We start from the raw sequence: 23983 nt of genomic DNA, 5'->3' as shown, positions 1-23983 counted from the left end.
GTCTATACTTTTGACTTATTCTCCGTCTTTTCCCTGACTTCTCTTCTTTATACTTCCTTCTCGCTCTCTTGCGTCTTCTATTCTTCTACTTGATCCCGTGTCTTCGCTTCAACGATCATTAAGGTACTGTTATTCATTCTAATTTTCTTCGTTGTTGATCTTATTTTGCCGTGATGCCAGGAAAGCACGCCGTGATTGTAGGCCATTTTTACGGTCGAACAGACCCTCGGTTCCCCCCCCGATTTCAACCTTATGGGAAAGGTCGATTCAGTAAAGTTTTTTTTTGTGTCGCGGGGGAAAGACTTTGGACACTTTAGAAAAAGAAGACATACTAGCCCTTTCGGTACGGAAACCCGACTTGGTATTGCTGATCATAGGCGATAACGATATTTCCTTCGACACTGACCCAAACGGCGGGTTAGCCGGTCGGATTCTTGCAGTTGCGTCTGTGATAGCAGCTCGGACCGGCGCTCACGTCATCATTTCTAAGCTTTTACCTCGCCAACGTGCCCCTTCGTGTGTAAGAAAACGAATGAATGAAACCACTCTGGAAGAAAAACACGCAAGTTACTTTAAAATGTGTAATCATGCTGTGGGCCTTTGTTAACAACGATCTCGCATCGTCCGTGCGCGGCGTGCCTTTGGTTCTTTCTGGAACCACAACGGAAGGTTTGACCGATCAACGTCAAATTGGCAACTTGGCTCGAAATCCCACGGTTTGCACCAGTTTTATAAATCAGTTCGCGGTGCCTTGTTGGCTGGCGCTAAAAAGCCCCCGCGGGTGTGAGTTCTGCCATATGCCGCACCCTGCATTTTCGAAATTCCAACATGTTCGGCTGTTTTCGGAATGACGTCATGATCGGCTCCCTCCGTGGAATGTGCTATTTTTGTATGGTTCTATGCCACGGTGCATTTTCTGTTATTGCCAAGCACTGGCCCATGCCACCTTGCACTTTATGTTATTGCCAAGCACTGGCACTATGCCACCGTGCACTTTTTATTGATTGCTAAGCACTGGTTCTTTGCCACGGTGCACTTGATGTTATTGCCAACCACTGGCCCATGCCACCTTGCATTTTATGTTTTTGCCAGGCACTGGTTCTATGCCACGGTACACTTTCTGTTATTGCCAAGCACTGGCCCATGCCACCATTGCAATTTGTTATTGCCAAGCACTGGCACTATGCCACCTTGCACTTTATATTGATTGCCAAGCACTGGCTCATGCCACCGTGCACTCTATGTTGATTTCAAGCTCTGGCCAATGCCACCTTGCACTTGTTGATTGCCAAGCACTGGCTCTTGCCACCGTGCACTCTATGTTGATTTCAAGTTCTGGCCCATGCCACCTTGCACTTGCCAAGCACTGGCTCATGCCACCGTGCACTCTATGTTGATTTCAAGCTCTGGCCCATGCCACCTTGCACTTTATGTTGATTGCCAAGCACTGGCTCATGCCACCGTGCACTCTATGTTGATTTCAAGCTCTGGCCCATGCCACCTTGCACTTTATGTTGATTGCCAAGCACTGGCTCTTGCCACCGTGCACTCTATGTTGATTTCAAGCTCTGGCCCATGCCACCTTGAACTTGCCAAGCACTGGCTCATGCCACCGTGCACTCTATGTGGATTTCAAGCTCTGTCCCATGCCACCTTGAACTTGCCAAGCACTGGCTCATGCCACCGTGCACTCTATGTTGATTCAGTTCAAGCTCTGTCCCATGCCACCTTGAACTTGCCAAGCACTGGCTCATGCCACCGTGCACTCTATGTTGATTCAGTTCAAGCTCTGTCCCATGCCACCTTGAACTTGCCAAGCACTGGCTCATGCCACCGTGCACTCTATGTTGATTCAGTTCAAGCTCTGTCCCATGCCACCTTGAACTTGCCAAGCACTGGCTCATGCCACCGTGCACTATATGTTGATTTCAAGCTCTGGCACTATGCCACCTTGCACATTGTTGATCGCCAAGCACTGGCACTATGCCACCATGCACTTTATGTTGATGCCAAGCACTGGCTCTATGCCACTGTGCACTTTCTGTTTATTTCCAAGCATGCCCCAGTGCACTTATGTTCCGAACTTCACTTGTCCTTCAGCCTAATTGGGCTGACTGGGCCACTACAGTGTGATTGAGGATTTGCCTTCGTAAACGATAGATTCATATTCCTTCTCCTGCTATGTCTCTGTGCCAATGAATACACACCCTCCATACAGAACACTAGTTCGGCTGCCCGTTTGTATTCCTGGTTTGCAGCATGCCTCCTAAGCGCAGAGCTGCCGCTGGTGTTGCCTCGGCTACGGCCAAACTGAGGAGACCAACCCGGGGACCCATCAGGGCTCAAGCACAACCAGTTGATGTCGCCCCCCTGGGAGCCAGGCAACAACCAGCTGCTCCCCCAGCTGCAGCTCCTGACCCGGCGCTTGTCCAAGCGGTCACACAGGCCGTCCTCCAGGCGTTGGTGGCCCAGGAATCTGCCGCTGAGCTCCCCGAGGACCCTGTGATGAACGTGATCGACAACGCCGTCACCGACATAACAGGTACCTACCCTCCCGTAACCCTCGGTCAGTCCCACTTTATATCGTCTTCCAGCCCAGTTACTGCCACTATTTCGGGAAAACTAAAAGACCAAATTTGGCAGGGTCAATTTATTGACCTACATGACCAACTGGAAGATCCCGCTAATGAACCCCCTCTCTTTGCGTTTGACCCGACTTCCCCAACTGGCCTTTATCTACAGAAGCGCCCCAAAATGAAGCCCCAAATGGACCCAACCACATGGACCCTGGCTTGGAACCGTTTTTCTGCCATCGTCACTGCGAGACGGCCTGAGATAGCTCCTGGGCTAGCTCACCACATGGAGGTCGTGGTCAAGATGGCAGGGAAGCGGGGCGACTGGAGTTTTTATGACGCCCAGTTTCGTCGCCTGATCGAGCGAGGGGAAGCCATTTGGGGTACCACTCACTTGGAACTTTATATGAATGCCACGATGGCATCCCACCCAACCTCCCTTGGGCTTACAAACTCCCTCCCTCGTACTTCCCAACAAGTCCCCATCCCCAGCGGGGCATGTTTTTCCTTCCACAAATCAGGTGAATGCTCAGCAGGCACGCAATGTTCTTATCAACATCAGTGTTTTAATGCTGGGTGCAGAGCATTTCACCCAATCACCCACTGCCCCAAACCAGTGACCCACCCCTTTTCAATCCTGCCTCGGTTTTCAAACAACCGCGGTAGAGGCAATCGCTCCCAGGAGTTTCAATTTGGATCACAGCCCCAGCAATCCTTTCAGCCCCGTTTCTCTCGCCCAGCCCACGATACATAAAAACTAGTCACATTTTGAATGTAAACGGCACCATCCGTCTGGTTGTCATACTAGTCACATTTTGAATGTTTTCAAGGCACCATCTGTCTGGTTGTAAATGTAATACTAGTCACATTTTGAATGTTTTAAAGGCACCATCCGTCAGGTTGAAATACTGGTCACATTTTGAATGTTTTAAAGGCACCATCTATCTGGTGTCAACCATCAGATTCTGATCACAGACTGTCGGTGTGTCCAAGCCCCATCACTTTATCAGAATTGCGAAAGGAGTCCGCGCTGACATGTTCATGTGGACATTGTTTCTGAAAGTTTTCAATGGCAAATCTCTTGTTCTTCCTGGCAGATTCCTGACCTCGGATTCACTTAACCTGTTCACAGATGCATTTGGTTCACTAGGTTATGGAGCAGTCTTTGGCTCAGTGGTTGTCCGGGACATGGCACGACCTGTGGCGCTCCCAGTCAATCACCCTGCTTGAGCTGTACCCCATCGTGCTGGCAGTGGAACTGTGGGGAGAGTCCCTCGCTAACAAATGTTTGTCTTTTTACACAGATAATCTGGCCTTGGCGGATATTCTCACCAAACAGACCTCCAAGGATAGACTTATCATGACACAACCCAGTGCAGGTACCTCTGCTGCCCTGCTTGAACCCCTAACCTCCATGTTAAGCCTACTCTTCAAATCTACTCCTCAAATCGTCTCTTGCTCCACCCACTCAGAGGTCATACCGTCGAGCCTGGACCTTATTTGTAGAGTTTGCTGACAAGCATTGCCTAGCATTAGCACCTCCCATTCCAGTAGGCACCATTGCACTGTTCATTTCCTTTCTCACGAATAAGTCGTACAAGCCGGCTACAATCTCCTCGTATGTGTCTGCCCTGGGATACATACATAAGATGTGTGCCGTCCCTGATCCAACGTCCTCCCTCAGCCTACTTGCAATTGCGCCGTCCAGGTAACAGCCCTCTTTTTGCATGGGCTTCTGGCAGACCAGTCCTACCTAAGGAATTCGAAACAGTGCTCAAACGAGCTTTGGTCTTTTGTCAGGTTGACCCCTCTCATTACCATTGTTATAGCTTTCGTATAGGTGCAGCAACTGCAGCAGCCGAGCGAGGCTTGTCAGATCCGTCAGCTCGGAAGATGGAAATCGGATGCCTTCAAAACATACATACGGGACGAACGTTCGTCCGCACTCTAGTTCCAACCCCGCCTTGTCGAGAGTTCAGTCATGCTAGGAAGGGCAGAGTGTCCTCTGTAACCTCTCCTTAGTGTTATTATGTTAATTGCATTGTTCGGTGTGTCTCTCAGTGGTGCAACAGCTAGGAAGGGCAGAGTGTGCTCTGTAACCTGTCCCATGTTATTATGGTTACTGCCCTGTCATGCATGTCTGTTTGGATTAACCTCCTGCAGAGACTTTTTCAGCTCTCCTCCAATAATTTCTTGTCTTTTTTCAGCTCCTTGGCAAAGGCAGACAGTATTATGACTCCTGTACAATTTATGTGTCCATTTTACTGCCGGGAATCTCTCTGTTTGAATTTGTGCAGGATGTTCTCCTGTCTCAGGATCCACAAGGCACAACAACAACATAGTCTTTACCAACCACGAGGATGAGGGCTGCTGCCAGAACACTGCTCAAATCTACTCATATCGTTTCAAGCCTGTGTCTCCATCCGTTGGATTTCCCCCTAAACAGTGTTGTTGCATAGGCCACTATTTCTCTTACTTCCTACTTTTGGCGCTGCGCAGCCAATTGCCTGGCAATTGTCAGCGTTATGGCGGAACAGCCCCAAAAGCTTTATGGACTCTCTAGATTTTATAATGAAATTCAATTGTTGGATTCCATGAGAATCCCAAACTAAATTAATTAACAGGTTGGGCAATTAACTATCTATTCTTGAAAAACATAGGTAAGGTAAAATAGTTACAGAATTTAATAAGGTAACATAATTACAGAATTTAATAAAATAATTGTCACTTCGGTGGCCTACTGCAGCAACACTATGCATTGACTCTGTTGTTTTTTGCTTGTATGTTAATTGTGTGAACTGTGTCTCATCTGCCTTGTCTCCACTGATTTCACATAAAAAGTCTTGTGGGTAACAAGGACATTTATGGGAAATCGGAATTCCTCTGCTGTAACCCCATGAATATTAATGAGTAGCACATGGACCAATCGCTGGGTAATGCCAGAGATTGTTCCAGCCAGCTTAGCGTGGATGCTTTCCCCTTGACCTCGTTCGGTCACTCTCTTCTTTGTCTACCTACAGACAACATCATTTTTGCTCTGTCTATACTTTTGACTTATTCTCCGTCTTTTCCCTCCCACCCATCCCTATGTTTACCAGTTATCCCCTTTGGTTACATATTGCAATGCAAATTTAGATTCTTATCCTTGTCATGGTGTCATTATATTGCAAGCTACTATTGTTGTCACCTTGCTGATTATGTTAGTAAATTTGCTTGTACTTTTAGTTCCTGTCACTGGAATGAGTTAGCCTCTAACGATGGGTTGTCCATGCCATAATTCTGTCCATGGTTTATTACATTACATGCCCTTATTGGCTCCTATTCACTTTCGATTCTGACAATTTTTATTCTGCATGCTGCCAGGGTGTGCTGGCACCACCGTTTGAGCTTCGGTGCAGTACCATTATTGATTGGTCTGGAACCGAAACTTAGGCTATAGTCCACAGTTGCACCAGGTCCAGACTACTTCCCTTTCGCCCTGAGCGGTTTTTGGGCTGAGCAGCCGGCGACTGTGGCATCTGGCATAAACATATATCTAAATAATATCAAACTAACGTTTCAATTGTCAGCGTTATGGCGGAACAGCCCCAAAAGCTTTATGGACTCTCTAGATTTTATAATGAAATTCAATTGTTGGATTCCATGAGAATCCCAAACTAAATTAATTAACAGGTTGGGCAATTAACTATCTATTCTTGAAAAACATAGGTAAGGTAAAATAGTTACAGAATTTAATAAGGTAAAATAATTACAGAATTTAATAAAATAATTGTCACTTCGGTGGCCTACTGCAGCAACACTATGCATTGACTCTGTTGTTTTTTGCTTGTATGTTAATTGTGTGAACTGTGTCTCATTTGCCTTGTCTCCACTGATTTCACATAAAAATATGTTATATTTGGATTAAAAACAAACTCTGAAAATTAAAAATATAAAAATTACGATCAAAATTAAATTGTCGAAATCAATTTCAAAACACTTTCATCTTATTCCGTGTCGGTTCCTGATTCCAAAAACATATAGATATGATATGTTTGGATTAAAAACACGCTCAGAAAGTTAAAACGAAGAGAGGTACAGAAAAGTGTGCTATCGTTCTCAGCGCAACTACCGTATAATCCCTAGCAAACGCCCACCCCCCCTCCGCACAGATTTCGGGTAAAAGTAGAGGGTGGGCGTTTGCTGGGTATACACCCCTTTGCAAGATAAAGTGTCATCACATTTTCACGAGAAAAAAAAAGTGATACAAAAAAAGGTGATACAACCATGTGATTTGTGCAATTTTAATGAAAAATAAACACACCGTTTGTTTACACAAATTAAGATCAACGATCTGTGATAGAAAAAAAGAAGAACAAAAGTGACCTTGATTCTTTAAATTCTCAGAATAACGTCAGCACAAACACAGTTTCTTCTCTTGTTTGGAGATCTGGTCGGGTTGATGATCCGTGGCTTATTCTGGTCCTTCCAAGTCAACATCATCTTCTTCACTGTCGTCTCCACTCTCAGCTTCTTCTGGAGCATCTCCATTGCATGCCGTGATTGCGGGCAGGATAGCGCCGATTTCATCTGGAAACCACTCAAGTATTTCATCATCTTGGGAACCGTCCATGGCGTTTGAAATTGCGCACCTGAGAAAGGACGTAACGATCGTTTCAGGTCGTATGTTCTCCCACGCCCTGCTGACCCAGTTGATGACGTCTTGACTTCTAGGCTGCTTGAGGTTGCCAGCAGCTGTCGGTGGTCTTGCTTCTCTCAGTCCACTCAACCAAGCAGTCTCTGATGCCATCTTTATAAGGTTTGGCAAAACCGACATCGACTGGCTGGGCTAAAGCTGTGCTGCCTGCAGGCACAAAGAACAAGTCAACTTGCTGTGCGGCAACCGCTTCTCTGACTTCCTGGGTCTTGTGAGCTCTGTAGCAGTCCAGAAGTAGGAGGCGACGCTCATCTGCTGGCCTAAGAACACGCTGAATCTAGGTCAGGGTGGTGTTCCTCGTCATCCATCCATTTGTGGATGCATACAAACGCACATTGTCTGGTACTCTCAACTGGGGTAGGACGCGAGGTGGAATGTGCCCGTTTCTCTCCCGAAAAAAACACCCAAAAAACCGGGGTGGGCGTTTGCTAGGTAGTGACCCCTCTGCACAACTTTTGGCCCAAAGTGGGGGGTGGGCGTTTGCTAGATACTGGGCGTTTGCTAGGGATTTTACGGTACTACCCCGCTCTTCTTGTCAATTTCACTGCCTTTGCCACGAGCGGTGGACTGACGATGCTACGAGTATACGGTCTTGCTGAAAAATTGCATTGCGTTCAGTTTCATTCTGTGAGTTCGACAGCTTGACTAAATGTTGTATTTTCGCCTTACGCGACTTGTTTTACATATAGTCAAGTTTTGACTAAATGTATTAACATAGAGGGGGAATCGAGAGGAGGGTCGTGGTGTATGTGTGTGTGTATGTGTGTGTGTGCGTGTGTGTGTGTAGAGCGATTCAGAGTAAACTACTGGACCGATCTTTATGAAATTTGACATGAAAGTTCCTGGGTATGATATCCCCGGACGTTTTTTTTATTTTTTCGATAAATGTCTTTGATGACGTCATATTCGGCTTTTTGTAAAAGTTAAGGCGGCACTGTCACACCCTCATTTTTCAATCAAATTGATTGAAATTTTGGCCAAGCAATCTTCGACGAAGGCCGGAGTTCGGTATTGCATTTCAGCTTGGTGGCTTAAAAATTAATTAATGACTTTGGTCATTAAAAATCTGAAAATTGTAAAAAATATATTTTTTTTATAAAACGATCCAAATTTACGTTCATCTTATTCTTCGTCATTTTCTGATTCCAAAAACATATAAATATGTTATATTTGGATTAAAAACAAGCTCTGAAAATTAAAAAAATTAAAATTATGATCAAAATTAAATTTTCGAAATCAATTTAAAAACACTTTCATCTTATTCCTTGTCGGTTCCTGATTCCAAAAACATATAGATATGATATGTTTGGATTAAAAACACGCTCAGAAAGTTAAAACGAAGAGAGGTACAGTAAAGCGTGCTATGACGAAGCACAGCGCAACCGCTACCAGTGGCAAACAGGCTCGTCACTTTCACTGCCTTTTACACTAGCGGCGGACTACGTTCAATTTCATTCTGTGAGTTCCACAGCTTGACTAAATGTAGTAATTTCGCCTTACGCGACTTGTTTTACAATTACCGTTATTATCGCTCTATGTGTGTCGCAAATCTAACTCTGAATTAAACATGCACACAATTTTTATTGGTTCATCGTATCTAAATTTACCCACACACATTTTTGCTACAATAATAAGTAAATTAATATAATTTACTAAAACGTTTGACATTTCAGGTGTTTTCATATAAATTTTATCCTAACAGTGCTGTTTGAACATCAATTTTTATATTTACATTATACCAGGGGCGGACGAGGGGGGGGGGGGTTTCTGGGGTTTCCGAACCCCCCCCCCCCCCGCCCCCCCCCCCCCCCAGCCAAAAAATAAAAATATATTTATGGTGCATTTCTTTATTTTACATTGAGTTTCAATTTTCAGTGACAAAATCTGCTGCCTGAAACTGGTAATGATCATCCTCAGAATGCACCAGATTGCACCATTTTTCATCCTTTTTTTCAAAATTTTCCGGGGGTGCATGCCCCCGGACCCCCCTAGCAAGCTAGGCGCTTCGCGCCGTCGGCTCGGCGCTTCGCGCCTTCACACCCATATCTTCACAATATACTTTTGGAAACCTCCCCCATACAATGAACTGAACTAAAAGAAATGTTCCACAAAATCAATCTTATCTGGACAGAATGAGCATTTATTATCATTATTCACGATTATTACTATCATCAATCAAAAGCCAAACAACCAAACCTATCATTACGATCAACAATCACAAACACAAACCTGTTTTGCAGCAGTCCTGGTCTGCTGTTCATAAATGTTCAAGTTCTGCATCATATTGTGAACGGCCTCTGGTCGCGATACGTTGTGATGTGGCGGTAACACTGGCCTGTGCGCGTACACCGCGGCTATGTAGCCCGAAGGCCGCATCGTCAAGGCTGACGTCATAGCCAATGACGTCACAATGATAACCAAGCGAATTGTCCACTGTGACGACATCGTGGGTTGATCAAGTCGCTTGTAGGCCTATGGTCCCATTTGAATACTGAAATATATCAAAAATAAACAGCAAATCAGCAAATCTGAACAAATTAAAAAGCATATTATGCGAAGCGGGACAACAATTCATCGCGAGGAACGTTGAAACAGTCTGGTACACGACATACACTTTTTGATTTCCCCCTTAATCTTCCTTCGCCTGATGAACTCGGGGGGGGGGGGGGGTGCAGGTAGCCAAACTGTTAAAGCATTAGACTTGTGATCCTCGAGTCACGAGTTCGATTCCAGGCCGGGCCAGACAAAGGGTTCAAATACAGACCGGTGTAACGATGTCATCTTGGCCCCGTGGTCATATTACCGCCTCGATATACAGGGTGTACCACAAAAAGAGGGACAAAAAGAAACTGTAATAGTTTCTACAAATACAAGAATTTTCGCAAGATTTTTTTCACCAGATGTGGACAACATCTCAAATTTTTATTATACCAAAGCATTTCGAAATCGAAGAACATTTGGTTGCTCTTGTCAGTAATTGATGACATGTTCAATCCAGGCCCCGCGCTGCTGGATGACGTGGGCCACAAAAAGAGGGACAAAATCAAACTCTCATATTTTCTAAGAAAATAATTGTTTCTTTCTGATTTTCAGGTGATATATCCAGAAGACCTGTAAGTTTTATCTGACAGAAGAATGGACCCCTACGATCACTTTTCCGTCGAAGAGAGGACCAAGATTGTGGAACTGTAGTCGCCTACTCTGGTTCAAAGACAGTTTCGACGCGAACACCCTGGAAAGAAAATACCACATCGTCATACTATCACACGCTTGGTTGATAAGTTCAGAAACACTGGTAGTGTGGTTACCAACAACAAAGGACATTCTGGTCAGAAAGAAACAATTATTTTCTTAGAAAATATGAGAGTTTGATTTTGTCCCTCTTTTTGTGGCCCACCCTGTATACTCAAGACTGAAATGTTGTTTCCTGGTAAAATTAAAGAAGTGACATTATCTAAGGACGAAAAGCATGTCAGTTTCTTCTATGCAAAGAAAATTGGTGGTAAAATTGTATAGATTTTACCCCAAAAATCGATTTCTTCGAAAACGTGTACCGAGTGGTTACGTCCCTTGAATGAGAAGAAAAGCATTTTTAGGATGAATCAAATTTCTAAGTTAAATAAAAAAAAATTGGTTGGACAATTGGTTTGAATGTAAGGTACCCAATGTTGCTCATCAGTACTATCGAAGGGTGTTTTTTTGTTCAGTGTAGAGTTTATATAAGATCAACGAAGCCGAGAATCGTAATATGACCACGGGGCCAAGATGTCATCGTCACACCGGGACAGACACGGGTTCGAATCCAGGCCGGAATAGACACGCAATTATGCCAGAAGTGAAGTTTCGAAAGCTGGACTTTTCTTTCAGTCGATCAAACTGCTGAGTCGACCGAAGACTGATGATGATAACGAACCAATTAAATATCAACAGAGTACGCGGCCGTCCTGTCACACATTCGATCAAACTGCTGAGTCGACCGAAGACTGATGATGATAACAAACAATGGGCGCAATTAGCCATAGTGGTTAAGACGTCGGCCTTCCGGTGTGGATGGTTCGAGGTTTGAATCCAAGCCGCGCCTGTTGCGTTCAAGGTGGAGATTTTTCCGATCTCCAAGTTAAACTTATGTGCAGACATGCTAGTGCCGTATCATCCTTCGTGTTTACACGCAGACTCATGAACAAATACGCACGTTAAAGATCCTGTGACCTGTGTCAGAATTCGGCGGGTTATTGAAACACGAAAACAACTTGACCAGCACACATCCCCGAAAACCGGAGTATGGCTGCCTAAATGACATGGGAAAACGGCCATACACGTAAAAACACACTGGTGTAAAACACAAGTGTCCGTGGGAGGTGCAGCTCATGCACACAGACGAAAAACAAGATAACAAACAGTTATCATTTATCTATATATATATATACGACTAGTGTCTGTCTGTCTGTCTGTCTGTCTGTCTGTTCGCGATGCACGGCCAAAGTTCTCGGTGGATCTTTTTCAAATTTGGACACCGTATTCAGCTACACCCCGGACACAACCTCATCGATGAGATATTTCAACACGTGCTCTCAGCGTGCTGTGCGCGCTGAACCGATTTTGTTGTTGTTGTTGTTGTTGGGATCCACTACCAGTAACTCTTCCTTATCTTCTCCAGTGTTTTCAGCCGCGATTATCTCCCTTCCTCCGTGTGGCGTCAATCCATATTCCCGTTACTAGGTTACTATTTTTAGAAGGTCACTGCACGTTACTATTTTTAGAAGGTCTCCAGTGTTTTGCGCCTGGTATTCGGCTCTACTTCTTCCCGGCGAAGCCGGTACCCGGCGAAGCGGGTAATCATCTAGTATCTATATCTATATATATATATATATATATATATATATATACTAGTGTCTGTGTGTCTGTGTGTCTGTGTGTGTGTCTGTCTGTGCGCGATGCACGGCCAAAGTTCTCGATGGATCTGCTTCAAATTTGGTGGGCTTATTCAGAGAGACCCCGGACACAACCTCATCGATGAGATATTTCAACACGTGCTCTCAGCGCGCAGCGCTGAACCGATTTTGGTTCCACCTCAGCTATTTTGGTTCCACCTCAGCTACCCGGGCCCCCATACCGACACACCATAGCCGCTACACCACATCACAACGCCAAAGTTCTCGGTGGATCTTTTTCAAATTTGGACACCGTATTCAGCTACACCCCGGACACAATATCATCGATGAGATATTTCAACACGTGCTCTCAGCGCGCAGCGCTGAACTGATTTGGGTTTTTGTGTTCATTTCACCATTATAAGTAACTCTTCCTTATCTTCTCCAGTGTTTGGCGTTTATCTCCCTTCCTTCGTGTGGCTTTCCCGTTCAGTTGTAAGTTACTACTATTTTTAGAATGTCACTGCGCTGTCCACTGCGCTGAGCGTCTTCGGATATTCCCGGCGTTCTGTTACTGTTACTATTTTTAGAAGGTCAACGCAGTGTACAGAACGTAAATTGGACCCGTAAATTATCCTCATTGTAAAAGTGCAAAGGTCGAATCCATTTATAGCCACGCGAAAAATACACTGTCATCTATCTCTCTATAGATACGGCTTCTCTGTGTTTTTGTGTGTGTGTGTGTTTGTGTGTGTGTCTCTATGTGAGCAACACCTGTGCATTGTTCAGTTCTGTTTGTGATGTGGTCTGGCGGCTTTTGTGTAATTTTATGTACTGGCCTTCCTTTGCGAAGCCATAACTTGCTCAGTCCTGTTTGAGTGGAGTTCGCCTCCACAGGTGATTAACACGGTTACATTCGTCGACAAGGATGTTACTCGATATGGTCAGGAATGGCATTATAGCCACTGAATCATTTTCGTGCTGTTCCCATTCCACGAATCTGGGAGGGACCTAAGCTTGGCGGGTCCATTGTTCGGACCCGGCGAAGCCGGCGTACGGCTCTAAGTACTTCTTCCCGGCGAAGCCGGCTACCCGGCGAAGCGGGTATTCATTCTAGTATATATATATACGACTTGTGTCTGTGTGTATGTGTGTGTGTGTGTGTATGTGTTTGTTCGCCATGCACGGCCAAAGTTCTCGATGGATCTGCTTCAAATTTGGTGTCCATATTCAGATACACCCGAAACAAAATCTGGTCGATGAGATATTTCAACACGTGCTCTCAGCGCGCAGCGCTGAACCGATTTTGGTTCCACCTGAGCTACCCGGGCCCCCATACCGACACACCAAAGCCAAAGTTCTCGGTGGATCTTTTTCAAATTTGGACACCGTATTCAGCTACACCCCGGACACAATATCATCGATGAGATATTTCAACACGTGCTCTCAGCGCGCAGCGCTGAACCGATTTTGGTTTTTGTGTTCATTTCACCATTACAAGTAACTCATCCTTATCTTCTCCAGTGTTTTGCGTTTATCTCCCTTCCTTCGTGTGGCTTCAATCCATATTCCCGTTTCTAAGTTACTATTTTTAGAATGTCACTGCGCTGTCCAGAACGCTTCCCTTGCACCCGTAAGTTGTTCTTACTGTCAAAGTGAAAAGGTCGAATCAAGTTATAGCCACGCGAAAAATACACTCTCACCTATCTCTATATATTTATAGATATAGATATACATATATATATACGGCTTCTGTGTGTGTGTGTGTGTGTGTGTGTGTGTTTGTGTGTGTGTGTGGGCAAAAACCTGTGTATTGTAGAGTTCTGTTTGTGATGTGGTCTAGCGGCTTTTGTCTGTCTGTATGTTCTGGCATTTGAGAAGCCACAACAGATAATATAGGGCTAAGAAATAAGCTCTAAAATTCTCAATCCCGTTTGACAGGACTTCGCCTGCAAAGGTGATTGTGATGAACCGCCACGCTGTCTGTCTCTGTCTCGCGATTATCTCCCTTCCTCCGTGTGGCAATGCCGGGTCCCAGGCGCAGCCTGGTATTCGGCTCTATTTCTTCCCGGTGAAGCCGGTACCCGGCGAAGCGGGTAATCATCTAGTGTATTATATATACTGACTTGGAATATGTTGACCCATATCCTTAGATGATTTCTAAACTCTGACACCATTTTTTTCTGTGTCAGCGTGATAAATGCGTTACCCTTTTTATCACTGCAAAATCTCTACCACTAACGAGGAAAGACTGACTGAAATACTTTGGGGGTGAATGATATTAACCGGCTGGGGCTTGAAGTGGATCAGAAGGATATTTTGCTCCACTGTTAGTGTATGCCGGTAAAGTTACTGGGATTGGTATATCATTTTCTTCTAAAAAGATGAAATAAGATAAAATAAAACGAGATAGAATTTTGTTAAAGTCAAAAATAGAATAAAATACTTAACAGAATAAAATAAAACACAATATGTAAGGGATTGAAGAAGTTTCACTGGTAACTCGAGTGCATTAATCAATTGACAGACCACTTCCCAAGCAATGTTTGCAAAACATGTACAGTGTACAGAATACACTGACCAATGAAGACTACAGAGAAAACTCGAAGCACTAAAGCCCTGTCCAGACTTGGCCGCCGTTTTACGCTCTATGCGCCGCAGGCCGTTTTGTGCGTCGCGCGGGATTTGCCGAGTGGCCACACATCGACGATTTTTTTCACAACGCGGTATCAGTGAGCGGGTCACCGTTCAGTTGCATTCGACTGCCGCGCCGCGAGCAGCTGACGTCATCGCTCTGGTTTGCTCTGATTGGTCAAATTTCCGTCGTTCTATGTCTGTGTCATAGAAATTAGAACACGCGCTATTCTTCTGCAAATAACGCTTCGCGATCATTGCACGCTGCGGCGCTCCCACGTGGGCCGTTTTGAGCATAAGTCAAATGTGGACAGGGTCGGCCGGGAGTGTCTGGACGGGCCTTTAGTACGAACGATACATTTTTTTGAATGATTCTGTAGTCGTCTTCTTCTCAAGTTCTTCTGCGTTCATTGGCTGACACTGTGTTTTGCACGAGTGTGGTTTTACGTGTATGACCGTTTTTACCCCGCCATTTAGGCAGCCATACGCCGATTTCGGTGGATGCATGCTGGGTATTTTTGTGTTTCTATACCACACCAAACTCTGACATGGATTACAGGATCTTTTCCGTGCGTATACTTGGTGATGTGCTAGTGTGTACACATGAATGGGGATAAGTCTGCACATTACTTGACCTACTGAGATCGGAAAAATCTCCACCCTTAACCCACTGGGCGCAGCAGGGATTTGAACACTTTCCGCATGGGAGGCCGGCGTCTTACACTGGGCCACGGACCCTGTTGTAGTGAAACAACAAGTTCCATCTGCTTAATCGGAGCTCATTTCTGCCAACGGGATTGCTATTTCTCTGCTGTTCAAAGGTGTCTTAAACAATACTACGCAGTTTGAACGGTACGAGTCAATTCACGCATAGACCTATATTAGAATAAATATACAGTAGGTCCCTGGTTCACGTAAGTATTTGAATAAGACACATATTCACTTTCAAAGGCGAGCGAAAACAATGTACGGTAGATTTTTACACTTACCTTAACCGACTCGAATTCGTGCTATGTAGACTGAAAAGGTCACTGATAGGACGACACACAATCACAAAACAAGAACAGTACGTTTGGTCTCTCAATTAACACTCAGCACATAAACTGCAGGTCAAACTTTGTGGTGCACATGTTCACACAACGGGATAGCATCACCAACGTGAAATACCCGCTACTACAACGAGCACCGGCGTTGTTTTATAGTCACTCTCTGCAGACGGCGTTGGACATTTCACACGCGGGTAGGTAGTACACCTAAAGCAAAACTATATATAATCGCCCCAAAAGTTAAACAGTTCGGATTGAGGCTTGTTTAATGTCACCACACAACAGAAATACATACCTTAAACCAGGTGTTTGAGCACTGAGGTATTCAAATTGGAAATGGCTGGATTTGAGTGGCATTTTCAGACGGCTGTTTCCCGCAACGATGGGGGTGAACAGTTAGTTTCCAGCCGAGCCGTGTCTGTATGCTGCGCTGTGTGCCAGTCTCTTCGCGGCTGGAGGCACGCACTGTGATGAGTCACGCTGCGTTACTGCTACAGGCAATCTCCCGCTGTTTTTGTGAATAAACTGATTGGCTTTTACTTTTATTTGTTTTTCACTTGTGTTGCTCTATGCGTTTATTAATCAGTACTAAAACATTCATAATTTTGAAGTACACCCTTTGCCCTACACGTATGACGGCTTACTAGTGCCAAAACAGGGGGTTACCCATTATCACGTGATAATTACTAATTAACGCTGTCAGTTACTGTTTTCACTCGTTAGTTACTCATTTTCACGGGATAATTAGTAATTTTCACGGGAAAATTACTAATTTTTAGTTTTGGCACTAGCAATCCGTCAGGAAGTGAGCCAAAACTAAAAATTAGTAATTAACAGGTGAAAGTTAGTAATTTTCCCGGGAAAATTAGTAATTAACACGTGAAGATGGTAATTATCAAGGGAAAATTAGTAAAGGATAATTACAATTATGAGGTTTTGGCACTAGTAAGCCCTATGACGGCTTACTAGTGCCAAAACCTGGGGTTACCCATTATCACGGGATAATTACTAATTAACGCTGTCAGTTACTGTTTTCTTCTGTTAGTTACTCATTTTCACGGGAAAATTACTAATTTTTGGCTCACGTAAGTGTAGCCTATGCGATGGTAAACTTTGTCTGTCTGTGCGTGCGTGCGTATGTATGTGTGTATGTCTGTGGTAGAAACTTTAACATTTTTGGCTAAACACCGAAATACTCATTTCACGTGGTTAATTTTCAAGCACCATCTTCAAATTATTGAAGCAATGATCAACATTGTGTCGGCATGTGTGTAGTTAAAGCGTGTATCCAAAGAAAACGGGTGGTGGGGGGTTTTGAAGGGGTACAAGCAGTTGACTGATTTGTGTCGTGTTTGGCATGTAGACGGCAGGTCAGGTGTCAAGATCAGGTCAGGGGTCGCGCGAAGGATTGTGGTCCAGTTCTCACCTCGCCGATTCGCCGGGGAAGACGATTTCATGTTGTTCGGTTTCTAAGCTCCAGAAAAGTAAATAAAGAAGATACCAAAGGGAGATTTCCTACAATTTGATCTGCACAGCGTGTTTCCAATGTCCACGCGAGGAAGAGCTGTCGAAAGCGCGGCAGTCAGTGTCGATCTTGCAGCCGTATCCCGGTAAGTTCAGAGACAGATCTAGTGTCTCCCACTCTGATAACGTGTCACCTACTGTTAATCCGTTTTGTTTTCATTTCTTTTTATTTCAGCAGACACGGATGTCAAACACAGTGCTAGGCAGTCACCTCTAGTGAAATGAGTTGATCTAAAGTGCCTGTAATGTTTGGATGTCTTTGCTCGTGGTTCGATTTATGTGAATTTCAAGACTTGCAGTAGAGTCTCAAGTTAAGTTTACTCTGCCCGAAAAAAACTGTCCACCATTTACTTGAACATGCAGATATAAGGAAACGGAATGAATCTGTTCTCAAAGTCAAAATGATCACGATTTTTTCCTCAGATTCAAAACATGCACTGTCATGGTTTTGTCTGTACAATTTAGTAAGTCTTAAGTACTTTGCAACAACTTCCTTGAACGTGAAAGACAGTTTTTGAATGCTAGATCTGTATCGCGTTTCATTCCAGACTCGATCCTCTCTTTGATTGTAGATCTACTGTTTGCTGTTTACGCACTATCATATGATTCGCTATGTAACGTTTGGTAAGCTTACCTTGCCACAGCTTTCTTGTCTTTGTTGGCATTTCTGGCTGTGTTGACCGTCAGAATTATTTTAAGAACCAGGCTGCTGCAGTCGACATGTTTCGCATATTGTAGGGTTACCATGCTGCATAGGTAAAGTGGCTTGTATAACCTGACTATTCTGTTTCAAAACACTGTTTATATTTGTGTAGGTTGTAGTCATCATAACTAATCGCATTTTGCCATTTGTTTCAGAAAGGAGGTTAACCTACAACAAGATCGACGCTATGTCAGATATATGCCTCAGCCACATGAAGACTTCCGAATTTAGATCTACTCGGCATGGTGACAAGTCTTGATGAAAAGTATAGGACTGAGGACAGCAGTGGAAAAAGTGCCCACATGGCAGGTACCTAACCTATTACCCTAGTCATTTTATCTGTTTGCCTTCTTTTGAAAATTATACATGGAGTTGATATGATGCGTTAGTTTTAACTGTGTGTGTGTGTGTGTGTGTGTGTGTGTGTGTGTGTGTGTGTGTGTGTGTGTGTGTGTGTGTGTGTTACGGAGTGAGTGAGTTTGTGTTATGTTACTGTTTGTTGATTTCTTACGGGAGCCTTGAAGGCTTCGCCTCTTGTTAGTTTTGGCACTAGCAATCCGTCAGGAAGTGAGCCAAAACTAAAACTTAGAAATTAACAGGTGAAAGTTAGTAATTATTCCGGGAAAATTAGTAATTTTCCCGGGAAAATTAGTAATAAACACGTGAAAATGGTAATTATCAAGGGAAAATTAGTAAGGGGACTAATTTCCCCTTGAAAATTACAATTATGAGGTTTTGGCACTAGTAAGCCGTCATATACACGCGTAAGCTTGCATTTGAATAAAGGTAAATGTTTGCGACCGTGTTGTGTTGTCTTCATTTTCTGAAAATATCATCAACTTCTATCGTCCGTGGACATCGCATCGCACAAAACACAATTAAAATGTGTACACCCACGCAAAGCATAGCATGTGCAGAACAAGCACAGCCTGATTATTTTCCCAAGCGGTGAAAGGGTGTTGATAGGGGAGGTGCGATAAAGGGTCAGCGTGGCGCCGCGCACCTCGGCTAATGTTTATAATCTCGGCACCTCGCTTGTCTCTGCAGGGGCCAGAGTTTAGAATCTCTGGAATGTAAATTGTTTTTAAGTAAAAAGCGGCGAATCCCGCTAATGATATCACTTCCATCGTGGACGTTGTTCACTGGGCATGTATTCTGAATAAAAGTAAAACCAGAATATGTGATCCCGTCGCGATATAACCCTGCGTGCACCAAATAAAGAAAGAAAGAATATGTGATGTGCTTCATAGTGTTTCTTATTGACTCAAAAGTTACTCGGTGTTTGATTTGACCTCCGCTAATCCGATGCTAGTGCACGGTCAGTATCTCAGGTGGCACACATGATTTTGATTGCGTATGTTTAATTTCTTTTCTCATTCTCTATGTGTCTCATGAAGACTACTTATGATCAGCGTGTAACGGTGAAATGTTACGCGGTTTAGTGAAGCGAGTAACCACCCGTGTAATGGCAAATAAAGCGGACCAAGTGCATACAGAACAGTTACAAACAGAGACTACATTCTCTTTGTAGAGTGTGTGGCAGAAGATATATTAACAAGTCGCGTAAGGCGAAAATACAACATTTAGTCAAGTAGCTGTCGAACTCACAGAATGAAACTGAACGCAACGCAACGCAGCAAGACCGTATACTCGTAGCATCGTCACTCCACCGCCCGTGGCAAAGGCAGTGCCAGTGGAATTGACAAGAAGAGCGGGGTATTCGTTGCGCTGAGAAGGAAAGCACGCTTTTCTGTACCTCTCTTCGTTTTAACTTTCTGAGCGTGTTTTTAATCCAAACATATCATATCTATATGTTTTTGGAATCAGGAACCGACAAGGAATAAGATGAAAGTGTTTTTGAATTGATGTCGAAAAAAAAAATTTGATAATAATTTGTATATATTTAATTTTCAGAGCTTGTTGTTAATCCAAATATAACATATTTATATGTTTTTGGAATCAGCAAATGATGGAGAATAAGATGGACGTAAATTTGGATCGTTTTATAAAAAAAAACAATTTTTTTACAATTTTCAGATTTTTAATGACCAAAGTCATTAATTAATTTTTAAGCCACCAAGCTGAAATGCAATACCGAAGTCCGGGCTTCGTCGAAGATTACTTGACCAAAATTTCAACCAATTTGGTTGAAAAATGAGGGCGTGACAGTGCCGCCTCAACTTTCACGAAAAGCCGGATATGACGTCATCAAAGACATTTATCAAAAAAATGAAAAAAACGTTCGGGGATTTCATACCCAGGAACTCTCATGTCAAATTTCATAAAGATCGGTTCAGTAGTTTAGTCTGAATCGCTCTACACACACACACAGACACACACACACACACACACACACACGCACACACACACGCACGCACATACACCACGACCCTCGTCTCGATTCCCCCCTCTACGTTAAAACATTTAGTCAAAACTTGACTAAATGTAAAAAGGATGAAGCCGCATCTGCCTCAATGAAATGTTGCTATCACACACGTGTTATCAAGCAGGTTCATGGATTGAACATTGAAGAAGATGTCGACACGATAAACGTTTTGAAGAGCAGGACGTTTGGATTGCAGACAGCTGAAGCGAAACTTCGATTATTAATGACAGAGCACATGACTCTAGTTTCACCTGTCCTTCACTCTGTCCTGCCTGCTTCACAAAAAAGAAAACTAAAACAAGTGTAAAAGATTAAAGAAAGAACTGAAGCCATCAAGAACTGTTAAATTATTGAAACGCTTGATTCATAGCAAAACTTCTCTTCTTCTTCTTCGTTCATGGGCTTAGATTCTCACGTTCACTCATGTTTTTAGCACGAGTGGATTTTTACGTGTATGACCGTTTTTACCCCGCCATTCAGGCAGCATACGCCGATTTCGGGGAGATAGCAAAACAAAACGTGACATTCACCAGAAGTTCGACTCGTACATGCGCTCATACTGGTGTGCGTGTTTGATGACACTAACACAAACTGTGTGTGTAACTGCCTCAGATATAATGTACTAGATGAATACCCGCTTGGCCGGATAGCCGGCTTCGCCGGGAAGAAGTACTTAGAGCCGTACTCCGGCTTCGCCGGGTCCGAACAATGAACCCGCCAAGCTTAGGTCCCTCCCAAATTCGTGGAATGGGAAAAAGCACGAAAATGATTCAGTGGCCATAATGCCATTCCTGACCATATCGAGTCCCATCCTTGTCGACGAATGTAACCGTGTTAATCACCTTTGGAGGCGAACTCCACTCAAACAGGATTGAGCAATTTAGAGCATATCTGTAAGCCCTTTTGGACTGTTATGGCTTTTCAAAGCAAGGCCAGTACATACAAATACATAAAAGCCGCCAGACCACATCACAAACAGAACTGAACAATCCCCAGGTGTTGCTCACATAGAGAGAGAGACATACACACACACACACACACACAAACACAGAGAAGCCGTATCTATAGAGAGATAGATGACAGTGTATTTTTCGTGTGGCTATAAATTGATTCGACCTTTGCACTTTTACAGTGAGGATAATTTACGGGTCCAATTTACGTTCTGGACACTGCGGTGACCTTCTAAAAATAGTAACAGAACGCCGGGAATATCCGAAGATGCCCCCCTCATACTATAGTGCACCATACGAAGGAAGGGAGGTAAACGCTGAAAACATGGAGAAGATGAGAAGATAAGGAAGAGTTACTGGGAATGGTGAAATGAACACAAAAACCAAAATCGGTTCAGCGCTGCGCGCTGAGAGCACGTGTTGAAATATCTCATCGATGATATTGTGTCCGGGGTGTAGCTGAATACGGTGTCCAAATTTGAAAAAGATCCACCGAGAACTTTGAATTTGGTGTGTCTGTATGGGGGCCCGGGTAGCTGAGGTGGAACCAAAATCGGTTCAGCGCGCACAAAATCGGTTCAGCGCTGCGCGCTGAGAGCACGTGTTGAAATATCTCATCGATCAGGTTGTGTCCGGGGTCTCTGTGAATAAGCCCACCAAATTTGAAGCAGATCTATCGAGAACTTTGGCCGTGCATCGCGAAGACACAGACAGATACACACACAGACACAAGTCGTATCATATATATAGATTATGTTATCGCAAAACCGATGCGAGAATTCAATGCTTTGCCTCGGATACTTGAAATGTGACTGCACACTTTCTGTGTTTTTGAAACAATTTATGCTCCATAATAACAGTATGTTTAACACTTACGCGGCCACGTCTAAGTGTGAGGTGTATCAGTATGTACCCAAACAGTGATTGATTCAGTTTATATCTGTGTTTTGACAACGACTATTTTGTAGCCAGCAAATCATACAGATCGCGCTTGTGTCAGTGACAAAATAGGTGAGGTGGAGTATCAGCAGCAAGATTACTCATTCTCTGGACATACTGTGTAGGCCTGTCCGAACTATGTTGTGTCTTTCTCCCTTGTATTGCATTTCAGCTTGGTGGCTTAAAAATTAATTAATGACTTTGGTCATTAAAAACCTGAAAATTGTTAAAAAAAAAATTGTTTTTAAAACGATCTTATTCTTCATCATTTTCTGATTCCAAAAACATATAAATATGTTATATTCGGATTAAAAACAAGCTCTGAAAATTAAAAATATAAAAATTATTATTAAAATAAAATTTCCGAAATCGATTTAAAAACAATTTCATCTTATTCCTTGTGGGTTCCTGATTCCAAAAACATATAGATGTGATATGTTTGGATTAAAAACACGCTCAAAAAGTTAAAAAGAATAGAGATAAAGAAAAGCGTGCTATCCCGGCTTCTCAGCGCAACTACTACCCTGCAGCTCTTCTTGTCAATTTCACTGCCTTTGCATCGAGCGGTGGATTGACGATGCTACGAGTATACGCTCTAGCTGTAAAAATGCAGTGAATTCAGTTTCATTCTGTTAGTTCGACAGCTTGACTAAATGTTGTAATTTCGCCTTACGCAACTTGTTTGTTTTTCTTCTTAGAGGGGGGAATCGAGACGAGGGTCGGGGGGTGTGTGTGTGTGTGTGTGTGTGTGTGTGTGTGTGTAGAGCGATTCAGAGTAAACTACTGGACCGATCTTCATGAAACTTTACATGAGAACTCCTGGAAATTATATCCCCAGACGTTTTTTCATTTGTTTTCCATAAATGTCTTTGATGACGTCATATCCGGCTTTTTGTAAAAGTTTGGGCGGCACTGTCACATCCTCATTTAATTACAATTTTCAGATTTTTAATGACCAAAGTCATGAATTAATTTTTCAGCTTCCAAGCTGAAATGCAATCCCAAAGTCCGGCCTTCGTCGAAGATTGCTTGGCCAACATTTCGATCAATTTGATTGAAATATGAGGGTGTGACAGTGCCGCTTCAACTTTTACAAAATGCAGGATATGACGTCACGAAAGACATTTATCGAAAAAATGAAAAAAACATCTGGGGATATCATACCCAGGAACTCTCATGAAAAATGTCATAAAGATCGGTCCAGTAGTTTACTCTGAATCGCTCTACACACACACACACACACACACACACACACACATACACCACGACCCTCGTCTCGATTCCCCCCTCTATGTTAAAACATTTAGTCAAAACTTGACTAAATGTAAAAAGGACGGAAAGAAAGAAAGAAAGCCCCTCTGCTATGGGGATAAGTACACACAAATGTCACGCGTGCAGAGCATGGTTTTGTGTGTGTTGCTGCAACAGAACTGCATGCACATTTTGACCGCTACAGGCTGTTTGCAAAGGATCATGTTTATATTCCTGTATCTGCGAGATCTGCATTTTGAACCTCAAGTTCTGCTTGTGAATCGTTTTGTCAAGTATGTTTGTTCGCAGAGTAAAGATGCACACAGCAAGACAGCCACACACACTGACACGCACGCACACACGCACGCACACACACACACACACACACACATACAGACACACGCTTGAGT

General features: G+C 43.6%; 2 protein-coding genes and 1 long non-coding RNA gene across 4 annotated transcripts in view; 2 read left to right on the top strand and 1 right to left on the bottom strand.

The window, feature by feature from the left end:
* The window catches only part of LOC138958742 (uncharacterized), a 5277-nt gene extending 20 nt beyond the window's left edge, over nucleotides 1-5257 (top strand). The window contains exons 1-2 of the mRNA XM_070330017.1: nucleotides 1-123; nucleotides 2259-5257. The exon at nucleotides 1-123 is cut by the window's left edge and continues 20 nt beyond it. Coding sequence (XP_070186118.1) covers nucleotides 2260-3327 — 1068 coding nt within the window. The 5' untranslated portion in view covers nucleotides 1-123; nucleotide 2259 and the 3' untranslated portion in view covers nucleotides 3328-5257. The remainder of the gene's footprint in view (nucleotides 124-2258) is intronic.
* The window catches only part of LOC138958758 (uncharacterized), a 381866-nt gene that overhangs the window by 147504 nt on the left and 210379 nt on the right, over nucleotides 1-23983 (top strand). The gene's annotated exons all lie outside the window — the stretch shown is intronic.
* Nucleotides 1-23983, bottom strand: part of LOC138958740 (pantetheinase-like) — a 44616-nt gene that overhangs the window by 15879 nt on the left and 4754 nt on the right. The window contains exons 1-2 of one of the 2 annotated variants that reach the window (XM_070330016.1): nucleotides 15764-15961; nucleotides 9499-9760 (exon numbers count right to left, since the gene is read on the bottom strand). In XM_070330016.1, the coding sequence (XP_070186117.1) occupies nucleotides 9499-9714 (216 nt within the window). In that variant the 5' untranslated portion in view covers nucleotides 9715-9760; nucleotides 15764-15961. Of the gene's footprint in view, nucleotides 1-9498; nucleotides 9761-15763; nucleotides 15962-23983 lie in introns of those variants that run through there. The other variant, XM_070330015.1, reaches the window with a different exon arrangement.

The sequence above is a fragment of the Littorina saxatilis genome, linkage group LG2, assembly GCF_037325665.1.
Source record: "Littorina saxatilis isolate snail1 linkage group LG2, US_GU_Lsax_2.0, whole genome shotgun sequence".
Taxonomy (NCBI): Eukaryota; Metazoa; Mollusca; class Gastropoda; order Littorinimorpha; family Littorinidae; genus Littorina; species Littorina saxatilis.
This window is presented reverse-complemented; position numbering and strand designations above follow the sequence as displayed.